The sequence below is a fragment of the Peromyscus leucopus genome, chromosome 16_21 (assembly GCF_004664715.2).
Source record: "Peromyscus leucopus breed LL Stock chromosome 16_21, UCI_PerLeu_2.1, whole genome shotgun sequence".
Classification (NCBI taxonomy): Eukaryota; Metazoa; Chordata; class Mammalia; order Rodentia; family Cricetidae; genus Peromyscus; species Peromyscus leucopus.
Genome location: NC_051084.1, coordinates 18,179,894 through 18,202,481, shown reverse-complemented (window position 1 = coordinate 18,202,481; position 22,588 = coordinate 18,179,894). Strand labels below are relative to the sequence as shown.

The 22,588-nt window shown below is 50.8% G+C and overlaps 1 protein-coding gene across 1 annotated transcript; it reads left to right on the top strand.

The window, feature by feature from the left end:
* The first annotated feature begins 3,923 nt into the window (after positions 1-3,923).
* LOC114696530 (PTTG1 interacting protein) lies at positions 3,924-20,976 on the top strand. The gene is made up of 6 exons (XM_028874322.2): positions 3,924-4,152; positions 9,600-9,652; positions 12,544-12,652; positions 15,716-15,887; positions 16,806-16,852; positions 19,328-20,976. Exons 1-6 carry the CDS (start codon positions 4,047-4,049, stop codon positions 19,363-19,365), a joined length of 525 nt encoding a protein of 174 aa, XP_028730155.1. The 5' UTR covers positions 3,924-4,046; the 3' UTR covers positions 19,366-20,976.
* Positions 20,977-22,588: the final 1,612 nt, after the last annotated feature.

The following is a 22,588-nucleotide window of genomic DNA, read 5'->3' as shown; positions in this document are numbered from 1 at the left end:
TTAGTTCACACCGGTCCCCTGTGAACCCTCCTGGACTTGTGACCACGGGCAATCCATACTCCTTTGGTCTGGTTTTCCATTACTACTCTGATTGGGCTATTATTAGACCCAGGGGTCCAGGAGGTTCTTGGTCCAGTGAAGAAATAATTCATCAACAAAGGCAGATGGGACCATGGAAAGTCAGATGTCTTTAGCCAAATAACTGAATAGTATACTTCAAAGATGGCCAGAGTTGGCTAACCTGAGAAATGGCAGCAGTGAAGGACCTTGGGTTTGTCACTCCACAGAAGGTTTCTGTATATTCATGAGGGTGGTAGCATAGTCATTGGGTGGATGCCGCTGCTTTCCCTCTCAAATGAAGGCAGATCAGATCTTCCTTTTAGGGTATTTTCCCCATGATCCTTCTGTTAAAAAACCCACAAGGTGGGGGAAAGTGATGAAAAGTACAATGTCGATGCCACTGTAACGAGCCACCCCGCCTGAGGATGCAGACCTTCCACAGGGTCATGACAGGATGACCCCACTAGAGCCTGAGGGTTTGTTTTTAATTCTATTTATTCTATTTATTTATTTGTATGCATGAGTGCTCTGTCTGCATGTACATGTGCACGCCAGGAGAGGGCATCGGAGTCTATTACAGATGGTTGTGAGCCACCATGTGGTTGCTGGGAATTGAACTCAGGACCACTGGAAGAGCAGTCAGTGCTCTTTAACCACTGAGCCATCTCTCCAGCCTGAGCCTGAGTTTTTGATACAGTAGAAAGAAAAGTGCTTGACTATAACAGTGCATTTAAAGACAGCTGCAGTTTCCTTGGTGTATTCGTTAGCTTCTCTGTTGCTATGATAAAACACTGGCCAAACCAACTAGGGAAGGAAAGGGTTAACTTGGCTTACACTTCCACATCACAATCCATCCTTTAGGGAAGCCAGGGTAGGAGCTCAAGGCAGGAACTGAGGCAGAATCTCAGAGAAACACTGCTTACAGGCTTGCTTTCTTATCTAACCCAGCACCACCGGCCCAGGGATGGCCCTCCCATACTGATCACTAAACAATAAAATGCTCCGCATACTCACAGACCAGTGCGATGGAGGTAATTCCTTACTTGACCCTCCTCCTCCTCCTGTCTGACTCTAGTTTGGGTCCGGTTGACAAAACTAACCAGCACACTTGGTTACCCACGTCTAACTCCTTGCCCAATCTCAGTGCTGGTGATATGCCACTGCCTTGAACATGGAGCCTACAGACACATACATTCTTGTTACATCATCTGAGTAGAGCCAGGGGGATCTGGGAGAAGCGCAAATCACCAGCTACTCCTGGAGCTGCTATCATAAAGTGGTTAAACAACTTTTTTCTTTTTTAGAATCTTTTAAATTATTTATTTACAGTTTATGCATGAGTGTTCTGCATGTATACCCGCATGCCAGAAGAGAGCATCATATCATATTATCAATGGTTGTGAGCCACCATGTGGTTGCTGCGAATTGAACTCAGGACCTCTGGAAGAGCAGCGCTTTCATCCCATTACTCCAGTTGATGAGACCAGTGCTGGGAAAAGGAAGGTGCCAGCATAAAGGGGCTCAGGGTCCCCAAGTCCACCTTTGAGGCCCTGACATTAGCTTTGGTTTACTAGAGGGGGGACAGGAGCAGGGCAAGGGAGTCGCATAATTAAGCAATCTTGGTCACACTGTGGTCTGGTGGTTCATTGTCTCAGTTCTGGTCCTTCAAGGTGATGTCTAAGAAGCCCTGATTGCTTGAGGGGATGTAGATGAAATTCTAACCGGTCTTATTAAATAAGAAACACAGAGCCAAATACAGAGTTAAAAGCCCAAGAGATCCGAGCACTAGCAAAGAAGCCATGACCACCTTGTCTTATCATTCGCTGTCGTCCTTCCCCTCAGAGAGACCTTCTTCCTGTGTGTCTTGAGTTTTATTGCTTTCCCATTCTGCCTTCTCATTGGCTCTAAGCCCAGCCACATGACTTCCTTGTCACTGCCTGTCTATACAGACCTCCTGGTCTCTGTGGTTGAACCTGGGATTAAGGACTCAAGGGTCACCACGCTTGGCTGTGTCCTTGACCACACAGAGACTCTGCCTGCCATGTGATCGGTTTAAGGGCGTGGGTTACCACCGCCTGAATTCTGTTCCTGGCTCGCTAATGACCTCTGATCTCCAGGCAAACTTTATTTATTAACATACAAATAAAATCACATTTCAGCACAATTAAAATATCACTACAAGGGGACAAGCTGGCTACCTGGAGGTGACTGCTACTTCTTAGGGGATGGAGCATCTGTCTGTCAAGCTCTGTTGCTTTTTATCTCTGGAGAGCTCCTCCCACTTTCGGAAACTTCTCTCCTCTTTCCTTAATTTTTTTTTTTCCAGACAGGGTTTCTCTGTGTAGCTTTGCGCCTTTCCTGGAACTCGCTTCGGAGACCAGGCTGGCCTCGAACTCTCAGAGATTTGCCTGCCTCTGCCTCCCGAGTGCTGGGATTAAAGACGTGTGCCACCACCGCCCGGCTTCCTTGATATTTCTTAATACACTTTTCTTAGTTACTGTTCTATTGCTGTGATGAAAAACCCTGAACATAAGCAACTAGGGGAGGAAAGGGTTTATTTCACTCACAGTTCCATTAAACAGTTCACCTTCAAAACAGTCAGGACAGGAACTCATGCAAGGCCGGAACCTGGAAGCAGGAGCTGATGGCGGAAGGGTCCTGCTTACGGGCTTGTTCCTCGTGGCTTGCCTAGCTTGCTTTATTATTAGAACCTGGGACCACCTGCCCAAGGATGCCCGCCCCCCCCAAGCTGCGCTCTCCTCCATCAATCACTAATTAAGAAAATGCCCTACAGTCCCGCCTCCTACAGCCCACTCTTAGCTAGGCATTTTCTCATTGGAGGCTCCCTCCTCTCAGACGACTCTAGCTTGTGTCAAGTTGATGTGAAACTAGCAGACACAAGCGTGTATCCTATTTTGCTTACCCCTACAACTGTTCGGGACTTTGATGAGTCAACAAACTTGGGAGCCACTGTCCTACATTGATCTTTGGTGTCCCTTACCCGAGGTCCCTCCTACTCAGTTATCTCCAAGTTAGCGGTCTTCAATCACTGTGAACCAGGCTTGTTTTGTTCTCTTTGAGGCAGGGTCTCATTGGCTGAGGAAGACCTTGAACTTCTGACTTTCTCGACTCCACCTCCCAAGTGCTGGGTGACAGATGTGCGCCATCACGACTGGCTTGTGAAGTTCTGATGATGGAACTCCGGGCCTTGTGCACCGGTTGCTAGGCAAGCAATCCTACCATCTAAGTAAGGTACATCCTCAGCACTCTCTCCGGGATTTAAAACACCTTTCCACAACAAGTTCGAGACAGCTTGGATGCCGTTTTAACGTACCTAATAAGTGAACCAACCCTCAAAACCTGCCCTGTGGACACATACGCGGCTCTGGGAGAGAACCCACAGGACTGTTTGAGGCCCTACTTGAGGGCGGGGCAGGTTGCCGAGGGTAGGTGGCTGCAGAGCAAGAGCAACCCACGATCGCTGCTGCCAGCGGCCCTAGGGAGCTTCGCTGCACTTGAGGATACCGGCTCAGTCCACGCCGCTTTGCGGTCATCCTCAGAGCACCTCGGCGGTCCCAGTTGGCGCTCCAGGTCTTTTACTGTCCCCAATGGACCTGTGTGGAGCAGAGCATCTGAGCCTCAAAACCTGCATCAGAGTCCAACAGCTCCTTTGCTGCGCAAGCGCCCTAACTAGCAAAGAAGAGCCCGGTCTTGGAGTCTACTGAGCACGCGTGCTGGTCCGACGCTCCCGTTATACCCCCCTCGCGGCACTTCCGACAGTGCGCAGGCGTACTAAGCCTCCGCGGCGCCAGGAGGCGGGCGTAGGGCGAGGGGGCGGAGCGAGCCGGAGCCTGCGGCTGCGCACTCGTAGGCCCCCGCCCCTTGGGCTCGTCTACCGTGCCTCCGCCGTAGCTGTGCAATCAAGCTCGGTCAGCGTCCAAGTTGAGTTCTTCCGAGGTGCTAGCCGCGGACGCCACCGACGCACCATGGCGTCTGCTGCTCTCGGGCTGACGCCGCGCTGGGTGATGCTCCTCGGCGCCGCGCTGCTGCTGCTTCTGTCCGTAGCCTCTGCGCAGGAGCCTTCGGGAGTGGGTAAGGCCCGGGGGGTGCCCAGGGAGCCTCGGGGTCGGGCAGGAGGGCGGCTGGGTCGGATCCAGGGCGGAACCCAGCCCTGGGGCTTTGCGTCCTCTGTGCTCACGCCCTCCCTTGGAGCTGCGGGGTGCCGCAGCCACTACTGGAGCTACGTCGTGCCCTAAGGCACAAAAGAAAGGCCGAGTCGGAACCGATGCTTCGGCACCTGCTTAGCAGCCGGCTGATGGGACTTCCAACTCGGCGGGCATCTGCATTCCTGCCTGTATCAGGTGCTGAGGCCCTGACTCTAGCCTGACTCTAGCCCAGCACTGTTTCTTGGGGGAAATCGGGGAGTTGGCAAGTTGTGTCAGGGTCTGAAGCTGAGAGAGTTGGCTCGGTCAGCTTCCTGACCTTTGCAGCGAGTGTTGATGGGGCCCCAGCCAGAGGGAGAGTATTTTTCTCAACCATGTTAGCTCAGGCTTTCTCAAGGTGTCTTTACATTCTAGCCTGGTACGGTATGTTTTCTCTTTGTGACCTTGTTTCGTGTTGTCGCAGCTCTGTTTAAGTTTCTTATCTGCTCTCAGCTCTGCCTAGGGTCTGTGACTGCAGCTATCTTGCAAAGTGTGACTAAAGGAGCTGACCCTCGCCGATCTGGGGACTTGGGGCTAGATTCCCCAGTGAGGACTTTACAGCAGGCAGAATGCTGGAGAGAGAGCCTGTGGAGGCACAGGACCCCTAACCTCAGGGGTGTCTGCTGCATTGGTAGAATGCTCTAGTGAGGGGAGCACCCACATCCTCCACCTCTTGCCACAGAACATGTTCTAGGTGTGAGATTTCTGCTACTTGACATCTTTTTGTTGTTTCCGAGACAGGGTTTCTCCATGCAGTAGTTTTGGTTCCTGTCCTGGATCTCGCTCTGTAGACCAGGCTGACCTCAAACTCACAGAGATCCGCCTGGCTCTGCCTCCCGAGTGCTGGGATTAAAGGCGTGTGCCACCACCGCCTGGCCTACTTGACATTCTATAGGAAGATGTCTGATGTTTAAAACAATTTGTCTTTACAAGGATACTGCAGAAATTTAAAGAATACATCACAGTAAGCCCAAACTCATCGTTTGATTGTTGTTGTTTGGGGGTTTGTTTTTTTTGTTTTTGTTTGTTTGTTTTGTTGGTTGGTTTGTTTTGGTTTTGGAGACAGGATTTCTCTGACAACAGACCAGGCTGTCCTGGAACTCTTTCTGTAGACCAGGCTGGCCCCGAACTCACAAAGGTCCGCCTGCCTCTGCCACCCAAGTGCTGAGATTAAAGGCGGGAGCTAGCACCGGCATTGTTTGAGACAGGGTCTCACTATGTAGACAAGGCAGGTCTTGAACTCACAGGTATTTGCTAGTGCCTCCCAAGTGTTGCGATTAAAGGTGTGGACCACCATGCCTGGCCACACTCACCTTTTTAGTATTTTTGTGTGCTTCATTGGTGGGTTGACATCGAAACCTGTAATGGATTAAAGATCCTTAGAGTGAAATTCCTAATGGTGAGGACACTTGGATAGGGCTTTTGAACCCTCACCAATGGTGTGTGGGGTCACTCTCAGAGCTCCGTCTTGGAACAAGCAGTCCCTAAAAGGACTGCAGTTGTCATCCTCCACGGGAATACCCAGGCACGGTGGTGGCCGGTGCAGGTCCCCGGGTGGTGCGTCCTTCCAACTCCGTCTACAGAGGAACCTGCAGCCCCCCCCCCCCTCTCCCTGAGGACACTGCCTTCGTGAACTGTACTGAATGCTACTGTATACATGTCTTCTGGGGTGCCCTGCCCCTCCTCTTTTCTCCTTGAACAACAGTGAGGTGGCCAGGACTACTTTGTCTAAGTGTAACTCCCCTGACATGACAGAGGTGCTCTCTGAGTTCCGTCACCAGCACCAAGCCCTTCCAAGTTTATTCTTCTCGGGGAGCACAGAAGATGGCAGCCTGAGGCTTTCTGTAGCATAGATTTATGATAAATAATTTGTTTCCTTTGGTTTTAGTCACCCCCTTCCTGAATGTAGGTGTGTCCTTTTGTCCTGAATGCCTTCGTTGACTCACCTGAAACGTCAGGGACCCACTCGGGAATGAGTCACTCTTTATTATCTTTCCATTTAATTATTAAAGTGAACGAGTCTGAAAGTTCTTGAAAAATAAGTAAATAGCACCTAAACTGAACTCTCAATTCATAATGCCTCCGAGTCAGGATGTTCACAGTCAGCACCGAGGAACCGCAAGGACACTGCTCTTATCGCCACCGTGTGGTTGGCTGTGTTCCTGTGATGGGGTTAGAGATGCCGTGTGGCCGGCCTCCCAGAAATGGGAGCTGTGGGGCAGCAAGTTGTCAGTGTTTCCGCCTTGCCACATGAGTCTGGGAGTTACTTCAGCCAGGGTGCCTGCCATTCATGCTTTCTGGTATTCAAGATCCACCCTGCAGTCGGCCTGTGGTGGAGGGGGAGGGGGAGGGCTGGCCCTTGGGGATTTAGATTTCCTAGTAACGGAGAGGCCCAGGGTGGCCAGAACTCATGATGTATTTCTTGGAGCTCAGTTCTTTCAGTTCAGTTCTCGAAAGTGTAGTTACCAAAATATCCCGTGACAGAGATCCGGACCTCGTGTCATTACTGGGGCCTCAGCGTTGGCTGGAGGGAAGCAAGGCCATCCTTTCTTGTGGATGACTTTGAAAAAGAGCTGGAGAGTGGGCGTGTTTGACACACCCTCAGCTGTCACCAAAACGAGAAAGATCTCAGTGCACCCGGGTGTAGGAGAGCTGAGGGGTGGGCGGTACAGTGAGCTCATGGATGGTACAGCTATCCTGCGTGACTACATGCTTACTCCCCCACTCCCTCCCTCTCTGTGCTTGCTAGTGTCTTACCATAAATTACCTGGTAATTTAAACATGTTTATTGCAAATTATAATCATACAGCTTGTTACTAATCTGACCAAATCATGGGAGTAAATTGTTGAGGTGGCTTGTACCCCTGCGTTCTTCAGAAGCAATCCCTCCTAAGAGCGAGGATGTTCTCTGCTCAGGTAGAACATAGATGCCAAGCTAGGGTGTTAAAATGGAACTCAGCTGCTTGGTTTACTACACATTCCACAGACAGATTTACTTTACCAATTTGCCTAGTGAGGTCCTTCTCTGTTCTTGACCTCTGAAACCTAGAGTCATTTTAAGTTGTTTCAATTTACATTTCTAATCTCCTCAGTCTCCTCTAAGCTCCTCGGTCCATCTTTGTCTTCAGAAAACCAGTCTGTAGAGGACCTGAGTTTGGTTTTTCTTTTTTCCTTCAAGACAGTCTCAAGTATGTAGCTCTAGCTGCCTTTGGAACTCACTATGTAGACCAGGCTGGCCTCGAACTCATAGAGATCTGCCTGCCTCTGCCTCCTGAGTGCTGAGACTAAAGGCGTTTGCCACCACGGCCCCCTTGGTCTTGCCTTTTCTAGTCTTTGTGGATAGACAGAGCTGGGACCAAGCGTGTAGTAGCGCCTGGCTGTCCCTCAGGTCAGCCCCAAGGGGGGAGGCAAGGAGCAGAGTAGGAGCCCAGGAGCCGCCCTTCGTGTGTGCTTATGTCCCCACCAGTTAGTTTTGTCACTGTGTTTTGCTGATAGACCTGTGCTGTTACCCACCTAGGTGCAGCCTTTCTTGAGTGTACCTCCAGGTCAGTGGCAGACCACCAGAGCCCAAGTATTGGCTTGGTTTCCTTCCGTCTTTTTTTTTTTTTTTAAAGATCTATTTATTTATTATGTATAGAGTGTTCTGTCTGTACATATCCCTGCAAGCCAGAAGAGAGTGCCAAATCTCATTACAGTTGGTTGTGAGCCACCATGTGGCTGCTGGGAATTGAACTCAGGACCTCTGGAAGAGCAGCCAATGTTCTTAACCTCTGAGCCATCTCTCCAGCCCTCCTTCTGTCTTTTTGAGGCAGGATCTCTGTGTAACCCAGGCTAACCTGGAACTCTGGAACCCCAGGCCTCAACCTTCAAGTGCTGGGCTTTACATGTATGCTCCACACCAGTTTTTCTTTTGAGATAAGTTTTTCCTTCTGTGAAATAAGAAAGCTTAAATGTACCTCTGCATAAGTTTCCTCATGTAACCTGGCTACCGTAGATGCAGACTGCACCCAGCAAGCCGGTGAGCCAAGCATCTCCCCTCTAGTGTGGCCCGGAAGTACTTGTTCTCACTCTCGGTGGGTGAGTGCCTATTGTGTAGAACTGCTTGGCTTGGAAAGGTGATCTTTGGTATATAAGGCTTCTTTTAGCCTACATGGTGTTGCTCACTTTCATTTATTTTCCTTTTCTTTGTGCCTTGAAGTTGCTCCCCGGTATAGATACTCCAGCCTATCTGTCCATCCTTCTAGAAGTGAACCTCTGGGCTGTTTCCAGTTGGGTCATTGTGGATAGAGTTGCGGTGAGCTTGCCTGCACAGGACTTTCTGTGGGTGTGTCTTCTGATGTCTTGAATAAGATACCCACTCTAATTCGCTTGCTAGCCGTAGGAGTGGCCATTTCTAAAGATGGCTGAGCCAGCTCCAAATGTGCATTCTTGTTGCTGTGTGTCCCTGGTCATCACTATAAGTTCAGCCTTTCTTATGCATGCATTTCCTTGCAGTTTTAATTAGCATTTCCCTGGCAACCTCCTTTAATTTGCATCTCTCCCCCTCCCCCCAGACAGGGTTTCTCTGTGTAGCTTCAGTGCCTGTCCTGGCTCTCACTCTGTAGACCAGGCTGGCCTTGAACTCACAGAGATCCGCCTGGCTCTGCCTCCTGAGTGCTGGGATTAAAAGCGTGCACCCCCCGCCGCCTGGCTGAGTGCAGTGCTCTTTTCAAAGTGTGCTTGTTTTAAGGAATGGTGGGGAGAAGTAGTGGGCCCAAGTTGGATAGCATGAGAAGAAATACTTGATTTATATGCTCCTTCTGTCCATTTGATTTGTTTGAGGTCAAGGCTGATAGCTGTATAGACTTTGACCCTTTCCTGAAAACAGTGCTGTGGGTGCTGGCAGGTGTCCCAGGTGCTCTGCGTGATTAGAGCAGGCTGACACCACCTGGCTTCTTGGGTCTGGGGAAGCTTGCCCCGGGGATCTTGAGCTCTAGAGGGAAGTTTGCAAGCTTGGCTTTGGCCCTGGCATGTCCCCTTATGGCTGTGGTCTCCTGCTCACAAGAGCATGCCGATGGCAGTAGGTCTGGGCAGGTTAGTGGTTGCACAGTTTTATGGTTCACCTGTAGAGGAGAACTGTAAAACACGGCTTGTTGTGTTTGGAATCTTCCTTCCCAGAAGGCTCCCTGCAGGTAGGGCTGTGGAGTGAATGGCTCCCCTGGTGTCTTGCTTGCCGCAGGAATAAGTTGGGTGCCTTGAAGCAGGCCAGTGCCAGCAGAGTCTTGATCATCCCTGGCAGAGGTTCACAGCACCAATGTCTTCTCTACCCTTCAGTGATACCTTTGTCTCTCCTGGCAGGTTGTTCTCTGTACACAAACAGATCCTGTGAAGAGTGCCTCAGGAATGTCTCGGTAAGTAATGTGGTTCAGACCCATGCCCTCAAGTCCAAGGCGGCGTATGTGTTTGAAGCACTGTCATTTGGGAATTGTTAGGTGCTTTACATGACGGTTGTTAAATACTATTCCAGCTTCTCTCAGGCATCTGAAGCCTTCTCGTGACAGGCACAGGCTCCATCTAGCACAGCCAGTCTCCATGACTTGGGTAGGCAGTGTGGAGGATATAACCTTCTTGAGCTGCTTGGGACAGTTGGACAACATCTAATATGTCGGCATTAGGTGACTAGGACTGCTTGACTCTGACTAGGTCTTCCCTAGAGGGTCATCCAACCTTCAAGACCAGCTGGGGGCTGGGATAACAACTTATACATACAATGACAGGTACTTGACAGGCAAGGACAGGGCTTGAAGGCACACTCAAGCATGCCAGCATTCTCCCTTCATGTGTGTACTGCTGTGGGGTCACCTCCCATGGTCCCTGAGAGAGCTCTGGGCCATGTGGTCCCCAGGGAAGACCCAGCCAGCATGTTTACTCTTTGTCCTGTTCTTTAATTCCCGGGTGCCCTCGAGTCAAGGTGGCTGCTATTCTGGAGCAAAGTTCCCTAATCTTCCACTCTAGGAAGTGGGCCTAGGACTCATGAGGGTGCCTTCTGATGGCTCATCCTGGGTGTTGATGGATCAGACATTCGTCTGCCCTCCTGGGAGAAGCGGACCAGCAGTGGGAAAATAGCTTCACAGCAGAGATCTCTAGGTAGCCTGTGAGGATGCTCAGCTTCTCCAGTGTGGTGGCCTGCTCTTTGGCGGGGCTGGGTGCTGCTCCTTGAGGCTGAGGAGTCTGCTTGGGCATGTGTAGCCCAGTGCTCTGCAGCTTATCTTGGGAACCTTCAGGGAGGAACGGAAGTGGAGCAGCAGCTGATCAGAAAACAGTCTTCAGAGGCTTCCTCCAGGGACTCCAGGGGGCTTCACGGCACCCTGGGGCTGTGCAGTTGTGTGTCCCTCCCTGACAGTGGGTTAAGGACCGCACAGGTCGGGGTGGGGCTTCCTCTTGGCTTCCTCCACAAGACAATAGGAGCGTCTTAAAAAGCAGCAGTACCCAAATAACTAATAAAAGTATTATGGAAAAAAAAAAAGGCAACAGAAAAAAAAAAAGAGCTTTTTAAAGTGACAGCAGTGCAGATCTGAGACATGTCTTGTCACTTGGGGAGACTCCGGTGGGCAGTAGGATCTGCTGACTAAAAATGAGCAGCTGCTCCTGCCTCAGTATTGACATTGGTAGTTCCAAATCTACTACCTCAGGGATGAGTGATTTCTTGACTCTTTCTAGGTTCTAGTTTTTCCTCTAGGAGGTTATTTCAGCCATTAAAAAAAAAAAAAAAAAAAGCAGCTTTTGTTGTACTAGCCTTAGAGCCTCATTACCCTGGGTTGTGTGTGGTGAGGACAGAGTCCAGAGAGGGACCTGCCCAGGTCACAGTGGGTTGGTCAGGTCAGGTAGAGCCTGAGGCCTGACCCTGCTCTGAACCCAGACGGCAAGGCTTCAGTAAGTTAAGGTGGAGAGGGCCAGCCCAGGCCCAACCAGCCTGCTTGGAGACAGGGTTCTGGGAAGAGATAAACCCCTGTAGGCCTTCAGAGGACCAGTGGGTTCCTTAATGTGCATGGGCCCCTTACTTAGTTAAAAAGACTAGAACAGCACACATTACGAGTGCTGTGTTCTCACTGGAGCTCGGAAGGTTAGATCTTGTGACTTGAGCCCTTTTTATTTAAAGTGGAAGAGTGGCCAGAGATAATGCAGGACAGGACCCCTGGGGTGGAAGATGTTCTCAGTAGCAGGCTCTGCAGGACTCTGCTGTTAGCCACACAGTGCCAGGAACCGCTGTGAATACACAGTGGACATTGTACAGTAGCCCAGCACATGTTTGGGTCTCAATTTGGAGTAACATCTATTCCAGGAACATTTAAACACGTGTCTTTAATCTTGTTGAAGATCCAGTGAGATGTTCACTCGGAAGAGGTGTGATCAGAAAGATGTCCTCTTGGTTGGCTCCGGCAGGGTCCGTGCTCTGGACAGCAGAGTTCTTTTTCCCTGTGATGTGTGTAGTCTTCCCAAGGACACCTTCCTAGGCCGGCTGTGCTGTACACTGGCCGTCCTCAGCCCTGTCTAGCACTGTGGGGTGGGGATGGTGGGTGGGTCCTGCTCTGAGTTCTGACATGTGTTGGTGTACCAGTACTGTCTCCTCACTTCCACTCCCACCCGACATTTGAGGGGCTTACACAAGAGCCCCCTAGAGCTCTTGTCCTTGGTTGCATCATCCTTCAAAACCAGACACTTAGTGCGATATAAAGATGGAGGCACGGGACCTCCTACAGTACTGACTCCCCTGAGTCCCATCATCTGCTCTGCAAAATACCTCAGGAGCACCTGCCTTCTGGATGCTCAGGTTTCTCTGTCCCGTGTCTCCGGTGCTCAGTGAAGGCCACAGTTATCCGACTTCCTGCCCAGTGTGGAAAATGCACTGCACAGTGTGAGGAGACGTGCTGTGGGAGGAAGCAAGCGGCGTTGTTGGTCCTGGAATGAGGGCTCGGGTGGTTGGTTTCAGGGCAGGCCTCCTTGAGAATGTGAGGGAACCATTCTCAGGCGTGAGGAAGAGGGCTCTAGAGAAAATAAGCAGGCTTCAAAGTCCCCAAGAGCTGGGGGGCTTTCAGGTCTGTGTGGCTCTGTGGGGTGGACGGGGATGCCAGCCACCATGAGGGACATTGACCAAAGGATAACAAGGATGAGTAGGAGGATTTGGAGGATGCATAGCTTAGATCCGTCCATCTGAGGGAGATGGTGGCGTGGGTGGCATTGAAGGCAGGGAGGTGGTCCTGCCCTGGTCTGTTGAAGGTCTCCTGATGCCGGTCTCTTTCAGTGTCTGTGGTGTAACGAGAACAAGGCATGCTTGGACTACCCAGTGAGAAAAATCTTGCCCCCTGCTTCTCTTTGTAAATTGAGTTCTGCTCGCTGGGGCGTGTGCTGGGGTAAGTTGTTTTCATTTACTTCTCGAAAAAGCAGTGGGTTTTGGGTGAATCTGGGGCTTGTGCTCAGTCAGCGGAAAAGTTACCAGGAAGTTACCAGGAATGTTGCTGTACTGTGACTCCCAAGGGAAGAAGCAGGGTGTCCTGTGATGGCCTGCTGTTTGGCAAGCAGCCAGGGACCTGGAGGGCACCCGCGGAGAGAGTCACACTAACCACAGCACTGCACAGCCCACCTCGTGGGGGTGGGGAAAGGGCTCGGGTAAAAGCCTGTTTTTATGTTCCTGTGTATGATGTGCTACCTGCGAGCCTGCGTGGATTCCCTCCAGACAGTCATCCCCGACCAAGGACCCTGTTAGCCCAGATACCTGTCTGTGTGTGTCTGTGGTGGCCGTTTTCTCCCATGAGGGAAATTAGCCCTATGTGGTTCGGCTTTCCCTGTAAGTATTTTGCTGCCCGGAACTCATTTTCCTCTAGAGAGCTGTTTGTTTACCTTTTGTGGTGGTAGGTTTGGGGCTGCACAGGCCTCCTCCAGCCTGGTGAAGGAGCTGATGTTTCTCAGAGCACTCGGGATAAGGGGGTTGTTGATGGTTCCTCATGTGTATGCATCATGGATCCACTGCCCCTTACATCTTGTTTAGCTATCTATTTGAAGACGACTACAGGCTTAGAATCTGTCAGCCTCCACCCAGAACAACTTGGCTGTTGTAAAAGCAAGCCCAGGGGATCCAGAAAGCAAGGAGGGCTGATACCCTGTGTCTGTGTGGTGTGTCTCTGTCTGTCCTGACTCAGGAAAGCCTCTGAGGTCTCGGCACTGCCCACCACCGTCTCCTGCCAGTGCTCTTTCCTGGCCTGGGCGTTGGCTTCTGGAGCACTGATTGCCACTCAGGCCTCTCCCATCGGTGTGTGTCTGTGGGTTCTCAGAGAACAATCCTGGAGCTTCTGGAAGTGTCCCCTCCCCCCAGGTCCTGAGCTGGCCGTCACAGAAGGAGTCTTGCTTTGTGCTGCCTTCCTTCTCCACCTCTGCACTCAGATGGCCCAGCCTTAACTGTTTTGCCCGGCTTACGGCCACGTCACCTCATCCGTTTGCATCCCTCCAAGCATTGGGGATGTCTGCCCGCTCCGGATCCTTTCGGCAGAGAGGGCGTTGACTTGTTTTACCTTCGCCTCGTTGGGTGGTGTGTGGAGGGTTGGGAGCTGTTGGTCTGGCGCTGGTGACTGAAGGTGCCAAGCTGTGTCGGGTGGTGGGTGCTCTCGCAATTGTCCTGTGCAGTGCAGTTCCTACCCAGGTCACGGCATGGCTAAACAGCACTCCCAGCGCAGGACAGATGGAGGTGCATGTGTGCTCACCAGCATGTGTGCTCGTCAGCATGTGTGCTCGTCAGCATGTGTGCTCGTCAACACGTGTGCTCACCACGTGCTGCCGGCAGAGTGGGCTGGTGGCTGCTTCCCAGCGAGCACACCGTTGGGACTGATACCCACTACATGGGAATACAAGCAGTTGGGCCTGCTCTTGTGATCAAGGGCGTTGTCAGACTGGGTTCCTAATCCCCTGAGCAGGGTGGCACTTGAGGTTAGCCCACTTAGGCTCCTGGTGGCACCGTAGGTCCCAGGGGCTTATCATGATTGTAGGCCTGCACCATGGACAGTCGGCCCTTACAAATAATTCCAGAGTCATTGTTTTCCTCCGGTAGGAAAGTGGCTATAATTTTTATTCAGGGTTTTCATTGTAGTGACTTTGAAGTGTTATGTCGTTCATTTGCGGAAAATTGTCCTTTGCATGTGGATCTTTTGCGTTGAGCAAGGAGTCACTCATTCCTCTCAGGCCACGTTTGCACGTGGGTAGCAGTTGTTGAGTTCTCTCTAGGGTTCACAGGTGCTCACAGACTACTTTTTCCATCATGACAGGATTTCTGCTTCATCTGTAACTGACTTGAGTTGCTTGTCAGAGAAGCTGTCGGAGGAGACTGGATTCAGTTAGATCCAGCTGTCCTGATGTTCTCACTTTTTAGGTTGACTTACAGACTTCTATAGTCCAAAACTACCACCTACTGATGGCGGCCATTGAAGGCTCCTTCCTTATATTTTTGGTTGTGAGCCTAGCCTTTAACGGCTGAGCCATCTCTCCAGGCCTGAAGGCTCCTTTCTAACCACACCAGTTGCTGCCTTTTGCACTTTCAGGCTAGGCACGGGTGGGTAGACACAGGGTTAGAGCTCAAGGCTGAAGCTGAAAAGGAGTCTGGGAGCTGAGTACAGTCCCCTGCGCTGAGGCTGGCTGGGGGACCCCAGGAGCTGGTCCCCAGCCTCCCGGAGGCCTCCTGTTGCCCAGCTGCACAGGTGCCTCCCTGGCTCAGCAGAACCTGCAGCGGACACCTGGACAGCTGTGTGTTCTGAATTTCTCTTAGAGATCTTTACATGAAAAGCAGTCAGAGTCGTTGGGTTGGGTGCGCTAGTGCCCACCTTTAATTCCGGCACTCAAGGCAGAGGCAGGCAGATCACTGAATACGAGGTCTGGTCTCCAGAGGGAGTTCCAGGACAGCCAGGACTACACAGAAAAGCCTTGTCTCAAAAAACTGAAAAGTAAAAGTTAAACCAGTCAAGACTTTTCTACTACCCCAGTCGGAGCAGAGCCAGTTCAGAAGAACCTTAAAATGTATTTTCAGTTTGTATCTGTTTCCTGAAGGTTGGCTGTACCAGCATGTCATATCACTGAGTGACACTGGTCAGCCATTTTCAAATACCAGGGCACCTGTAATGCTCGGATGTACGTGTGTTGGTGGTCAGGGCACTTCCCCTTCTATAGGTAGCACTAAGGAGTCAGGAGGTCTTGGGAACAGACACAGGTGACCTCTTTCCTTCTTTCTGTCTTAAGTGGGGAAAAAGGGCTGTCTTGTCGCCTGGGTTTGCTGTGGCTAATCCAGAAATTGTAGGTTGTAGACACTGGTTGAAAGGAGCCCTGTGCCCAGGGCCCTGTGTTTAGGGCTGCTCCTGGGACAAGCAGTGGGACCCTGTGGGTGGGTGGAGGCAGGTCACAGTGCCGAGGTTTCAGCTTTGTGCCTGGACTTGCAGTGAACTTCGAGGCCTTGATCATCACCATGTCAGTGCTTGGGGGCTCCGTGCTCCTGGGTATCACTGTGTGCTGCTGCTGCTGCTGCCGCCGGAAGAAGAGCCGGAAGCCAGACAAGAGCGATGAGCGGGCCATCCGAGAACAGGAGGAGAGGAGGGTGCGGCAGGAGGAGAGGTGAGGCTGCGCTGGTTGCTAAGGAGCTTGCCTCTGAGTTTGCAGCAGAGAGACCATGGGAAACAGCAAGGGTTATGAGTCACATGCTTTCTCCATTTCTAAGAATGTAGCACGTGTTTGTTGTCCAACATTTTCTGGCTGTACTTAAAAGAGAAGCTCCTGGTGGTCACTGGCTGTGTGTCTCAGACCTCAGGCTGCCTGGCCTGCCTCTTACACCGGTAGAGGAGGCGGGCAAGCCTGTGCTACAGTGCTCCTGTACTGGCCAAGGCCCAGCCTTGGGTACTGCCATTCCACCAGCCCCAGCCCCCAATGATGAAGTAACCTGACTGCTGTTAGAGACACTGGCTGGTGCCCACTAGTTCCCGGAGCACTGAATTCTCCTAATGTGTGCTGGGGCCTCGTGCTTGGAGGCAGGTGATGATGATGCTCTCAGCTCTGAATCGGGTACCACTAAGCAAATGTTAACAGTTGCCTTTTCCTGGTCACCTGATGCAAGCCTTTCACCCATCTGCATTCTCTTCAGAAGAACTTTAAAAGATCACAGTATTAGACACTTGAATTCATTTTTTGGTTTCTTCTTTTGTGGGGGGAAGGGTCTCACTCCAGAGCCCAGCCTGACCTTGAGTCAGTCTCAGTCTCGTGAGTCTGTCCACCACGTCCGGTTAGAATTAGTTTATGGAAAAGACTAGAAGGGCCATCAGAGCAGCCTCAGCAGATAAACTTTGCAATCACCCCGCTGGTCAGTTGGTAGCTGTGGCCTAGTGGCCACAGTCACGCCACCTTCTCTTGGGGAAGCTTGTAGAAAGTGCTGCAGGAGCTCCTAGCCTTGGCTACAGGAAGTGAAAGGCCTGGGAGTTTGAGATGACCTTACTTGTCTGTCATAATTTGTTGCAACTTGCTTTTTCTGTATTTTTTTAGGCGAGCGGAGATGAAGTCAAGACACGATGAAATCAGGAAAAAATACGGTAAGAATGAGAAGTGTCTCTCTTGACCGGTTGGGATCTGGGCAGCTGCAGTTCTTCTGGAGACAGCGGCTGTGTAGTTCCCAGGGCACCCCAAAGACTGACCGTACTGAGTGCCTCAGAGGAGGAAGGCTCTGCAGGTTTTCAATCTCAGCCACACGTTTTCTTTGATACTCACAAAGAATAAAAACTTCAGGAGGGTCGCTCGCTCGTAGCTGTTGGTCCATTTGCCTTAGAGCAGGATCTGCCTGTGTAACCAGCCTTGGTTCTGTGAGTGTCTGGGCGGTCTCTGCGGCCCTCTCTCTCGTGTGTCTCTTTTTCTGTCTTCTGATGGGGTCAGAGAAAGGCATTGCCATCCCTCCCTCGCTGCTTTCTGGCTGCAGAGACTCTGGGGAGCGACTGAGAAGGAGCCAGCCTGATCATAGGTGCCAAGTGTAAGCCTGTTTGGTTCAGTCGGAGTGAGTCAGAAACCCTGGCTCCAGCATCACACACTGCCCTGCTTGTGGTCCCGGTTAGTTGCTGCTCCCAGCTGGTTCCGAGCTGGTTTTAAAGCTCAGAAAGGGCACGAGAGCTTTCTGCCTGGACTTTATGGCTGCGGGGTGGGTGCTGCAGGGGTGGACAGCTCACCCACTGAGACAAGGGGCCTTGGGCTGTGTGAAGGCTCCAACTGTAAACCCACATTTTTGGCCTTGAACCAATATAATTTTTTTGGCAGGGTTGGGGGGTTCAAGACAGGGTTTCTCTGCATAGCTCTGGCTATCCTGGATCTCGCTGAGTAGACCAGGCTGGTCTACTCACAGAGATCCACCTGCCTCTGCCTCCTGAGTGCTAGGATTAAAGGTATGTGCCACCAAAGCCCAGCTTAAATCACTATCTTTTTTTTTTTTTTTTTTTTAGATTTATTTATTATTATGTATACAGCATTCTGTCTGCATGTATATCTGCAGGCCAGAAGAGGGTACCAGATCTTATTACAGAAGGTTGTGAGCCATGTGGTTGCTGGGATCGAACTCAGGACCTCTGGAAGAGCAGTCAGTGCTCCTAACCACTGAGCCATCTCTCCAGCCCCTTAAATCACTATCTTAATGGGAGAAATCTGATGAAGAAAATTTTAAAGTCTTACCCAAAAACATGCATTAAAATTATTTCATTTATTTATATGTGTGTGCGCGCATGCATAAATGTGCTATTGTACACATATGGAGGAGGTCAAGGGGATGCCATGTGGGTTCTGGGGTCGTCAGGCTTGGTGGCAAGGATTTAACCTGCTGAACCCCATCTCACCAACTCCTAATATCTGTGAGTTTGAGGCCTACCTGGGTACAGAGTGAGTTCCAGGAAAGGCACAAAGCTACACAGAGAAACCCTGTCTCGGAAAAAAAAAGAAAAGAAAAAGAAAAAAAATGCAATTTGGAGGTCATTTTTTTATATAAGGAGACAGCATATTTGTGATGCGTCAGAATCTTATCCACTGGGAACATTATTATATCATTGTGTGTGTTAGCTTTCCAGTGTTGACAAAATGCTAAACATCTTTAGGGAGGAAGGCTGTGTTTTGGCTCTCAGAGTCACAGGTGTCTGTCCAGGGTCCACTGCTGTGTCCTGTGGTGAGGCAGAGCTGTGAAGGAGTTTGGGGAGACAGCAGCCGGAATAAGGAAGACTCTTTAAGGATCTACACCCTCCGGCTGGGTCCTTATACCGTCTCCTGATACTGCCAGCAGTTTAAGAATCCACAAAAGGGCCGGGCGGTGGTGGCGCACGCCTTTAATCCCAGCACTTGAGAGGCAGAGGCAGGAGGATCTCTGTGAGTTCCGAGGCCAGCCTGGCTAGCCTGAGCGAGTTCCAGGACAGGCTTCAAAGTGACACAGAGAAACCCTGTCTTGAAATTAAAAAAAAAAAAAAAAAAAAAGAATCCACAAATGGAAGCCAGGCATGGTAGCACATCCCCTCCATCCCAGCATGCAAAGCAGAAGCAAGTGGATGTCTTAAGAGTTAGAGGCCAGCCTGGTCTACACAAGAGATGTGGGAGCCTGCTTAGAATTAACTGTGGTTAAATCTTGATGTAAAACTTGGCGGAGTACTGGTTTTGCCGCTGGTTGTTTTTACAGGAGTGGGGTGAGCAATTTTGTTTTGTTTTGTCTTTTTCTTTGCTTGGTTTGGAGTTTTTGAGACAAGGTCTCACTATGTAACTCTGATTGGCCTGTTCTCCACTGGTAGAACAGACTGGCCTCTAACTCACTGTCTCTGCGTCCTGAGTGCTGGGATTAAAGGTGTGCAAGCCCAGCCATTTGGTTTGGTTTATTTTTCTCTTTGAGACAGTTCCTTATTCTGTAACCCAGGCTGGCCTCAAACTCACAGCAGTCCAGTTCTAGGATTACGGGTATAAACCAGAACACCCAAGGCCATATATTGCTTTTGTGAGTTTTGTTTCAGTTGAGTGGGTGAAGTTGCAAGTTAATTTTTTTTTTCCTCCCTCAGGTCTGTTTAAAGAACAAAACCCATATGAGAAGTTCTAAAGCAGCTGACATATACTTGCAGCAGATCTTGCAGTCCCAGAGTTTCCTGGGAGTGCCCTCCTGAGCATAGCCTACGGAGACCTTACCACTACAACCACCCATGACCCGGGTCATCCATCCCTCCAGCTTCAGCACAGGCACCAGAGTGGCCTTGAGAGGACAATCCTGCTCTTGTTCCCTCTATCTCTGTATGTAATCACCTGAGACGTTAATCTTGGAGACGTTAATCTTGGTGACGACCTTTTTTGGGGGAGGAAATGTACTCGGTCCCCACAGTACAAAAGCCGGCAGCCTGAGGCGCTGACTGGCTCTGAGTGGCCTTGATGCAAGAGTCACATTGTAACAAATGAAGTCATATTTACTTTGTTATGACAAGAATTGACCCACCATCCCTGCTTTCCCAAGGCTGTGTTGTGACGGCAAGCCTGTTTCTATGACATGTCATTGTCCTCACAATCTGGTATCCAGCTATATCTAGTAACACAGGCGTGTATAAAGTCACCCGAAGTCTTTAGTCCCTCAGGAAACAGTCTTACCAAAACCTTTCATGAAAAGTCCAGGCCTTTTCTTGGATGGCGTTCTTCAATTGTCTTTAATAGACTGAGAATCTTTTCCTCCATGGGAATTCTGAGTTGTGAATTCAGTTTGATTCTCCCGTGATTGCTAAGTCTTCTGCCTCAGGCTTCTCCAGCTGTGGTGATACTTGGAGTCACGTGTCCTCAGAAGGGCTTTTGTGCAGCTCTTGGACATCTCTCCTCTACCTGTCAGGCTGCCCAGTCGGTCCTGTGTGCATCATGAAGGATGAACAGCTTGTCCACTGGCCAGCCCATCAGGGAAGCTAGGAGGACCCCACCCTGTACTGCCTACCCGGAAAACTGCCTGAGCAGACACACCCACCCACCTCACTTCCCACCCTGCTTCCAGCCATGGTCGGCTCCTTGTGCCTGACACAGCTTGTCACGGCACACGAGGGTCCCCATGATTCCGGAAATCCAAGCTTGTCACTTAGTGTCACGAGCTTGATGGCAGGGTAAGGAGGAGAGCCAATCCCCCTGGGAATACCGCCAGCAGATGAGGTAGCCTTACTACAGGCTCCCTCATGCCTGGACACCTCACCTAGAAGCTCGGGAACCCTTTCAACTCTGTTAGTCTGTCCAGGGATTACCATTTCTCCCCTCCAATTTTTATAAACTAAGGGAATGACCTTCACCACTCTGGAGTCTTACTGTTTTTCTGCCTTGTTAGGCATTTGATGTCATTGAAAGCATTGTCAAACATTTCTTAAGTATTGTAGCAGCCACTGAGATTTGCCTTTCTATTGCCTGTTGATAAGGAATCCTCCTCACAGGCCCTGATGAACTTTGTATTAATATGTAGCATGTGTAAATCATACCTTTTAGGTTGCTGAGCTGATGTTAGAGTGACCAGCTGCTAAATGCAGAGTATTTAATTCTCCGGTGTAGAAATGCAGCAAGTGCTCACGGGACTGCCTGGTCTGTGCCCAACTCTGAGCAGCACGAGGAACAGCCACAGACCTACGCCCGAGACCGTGACACCCAGTGCCTTACTTTTTGACCACTTTCCAATAAAATGGTTGGATATGGCTTTGAATTCTTCTCTGTGTTTTGTCTTAAGGGTGGGCTGGGGCTGTGAGCTTTCCAGTTAAGTCGAGCTGCTGGGCTTGTCCTGTGAACTGGGTACCGTGCCCCACAGGGGCTGAGTAGGCCAGTCCCGGAGTGGCCAGCACTCCCTGCCCTCAGTGTAGAAAGGTCCTCATTGTCACCCTGCCCAGTCCCACCCCACCATGCTCAGTCTTCTGCTTTTGTCTTGGTACAAAGAAGTCACAAGAAGTTGCTCTGAATGACTGCCAACTGACACTGGCCCCTGGGCACCCTCCCCTGGCATGTAGCACTGGCTTCTTCAGCCCGGGAGTCTGAAAGAGAGGGGCTAGCGATGTAGCATAGATAAGGGGTGTGGGTGTCACTGTGTCTGCCCGTGACAGGCTGTTGGCTTCCAGGGTCCTCAGTCCCAGAGCTCACACTGGCTGCTTGAACCTGTTGTCCATTGTAGCGGAGGAAAAAGAGACACATGGGGCTGAGGTTGGAAACTGACTCCCTTGCTTTCAGGTTAACACTAGGGTAAGGGACACTGGCCTGAAAGGCCAGGAACCAGAACATAATGATCCTGAAAGCTGCGGCCAAAAGAAGGCAGTCAACAGTCGGTTTGCTCAGGGTTCACGCTGCAGTGATAGTCTGCCCTCTGGAGGCCTGCGCCTGGACTGCTAGTTCCAGGAGACACAGGCCCTGGGACAGGTATACCTTGGACACTCCCTAGTGTCGACCTGCAAACATCACCCTGTCCAGGCTGCAGGCCACAAGAAGTGAGGACAGGTCCTGAGCAGGTGGGAGCCCACTCACCCAGCCTTGGCCTGGAATCACGGGCCTTTGTAGATTACTCTGGGCAAGTTTCCACCATAAATGCTGACTGGCTAGGAAATTCTAGGGGAGTGTGGGAAAGCCAATGGGAGTCCTGGGGGTCCAGTTGGCAAAGATACTAGATGGGTTGGATCTTTAAGTGTTCCATGGGAGCTACCTGGGAACTGTTTTAGGTCCAAGGACATCCTCAACTTGGGCTTTTAGATTCACTTGTGGAAAAATATTGAAGAAAGGTTTACTCTGCAGTTTCCTTTGCAGACAGAGGGGAGCATGCTGCTGGGGGGGTGGGGGCGGGTGCATCAATGCCATGATGCTGTCAGCTGACTATGTGTCAGAACCTCACCTGTCACCTCTAAACCCCCCTCAGTCCCACAAGTGGTACTCAGAGAACTGCAGTCTTCCACTTTGTAGGAGAGTCAGCCTGAGCTTTGAGTTCTGGCCCTACCCACCTTTGGGGCTCAAGGGGAAGCAGGGAGGCAGGGGAGGCCCACAGCCGAGGCTCAGACAGCCTTGATCCAGGGCTGCTGTCGTCTCTTGCTGTTGCCGGAGGGCTTCTCTCCAGGTTCCACCAAGCCCCGCAGTCCCACAATCCACGTATAAAATAATCACTCAGACGCTTATAATACTTATAAACTGTATGGCTGTGACAGGCTTCTTGCTAACTGTTCTTATATCTTAAATTAACCCATTTCTATAAATCTATACCTTGCCACGTGGCTGGTGGCTTACCGGCATCTTAACATGTTGCTTGTCCTGGCGGTGGCTGCAGTGTCTCTCCCTCCTTCTTC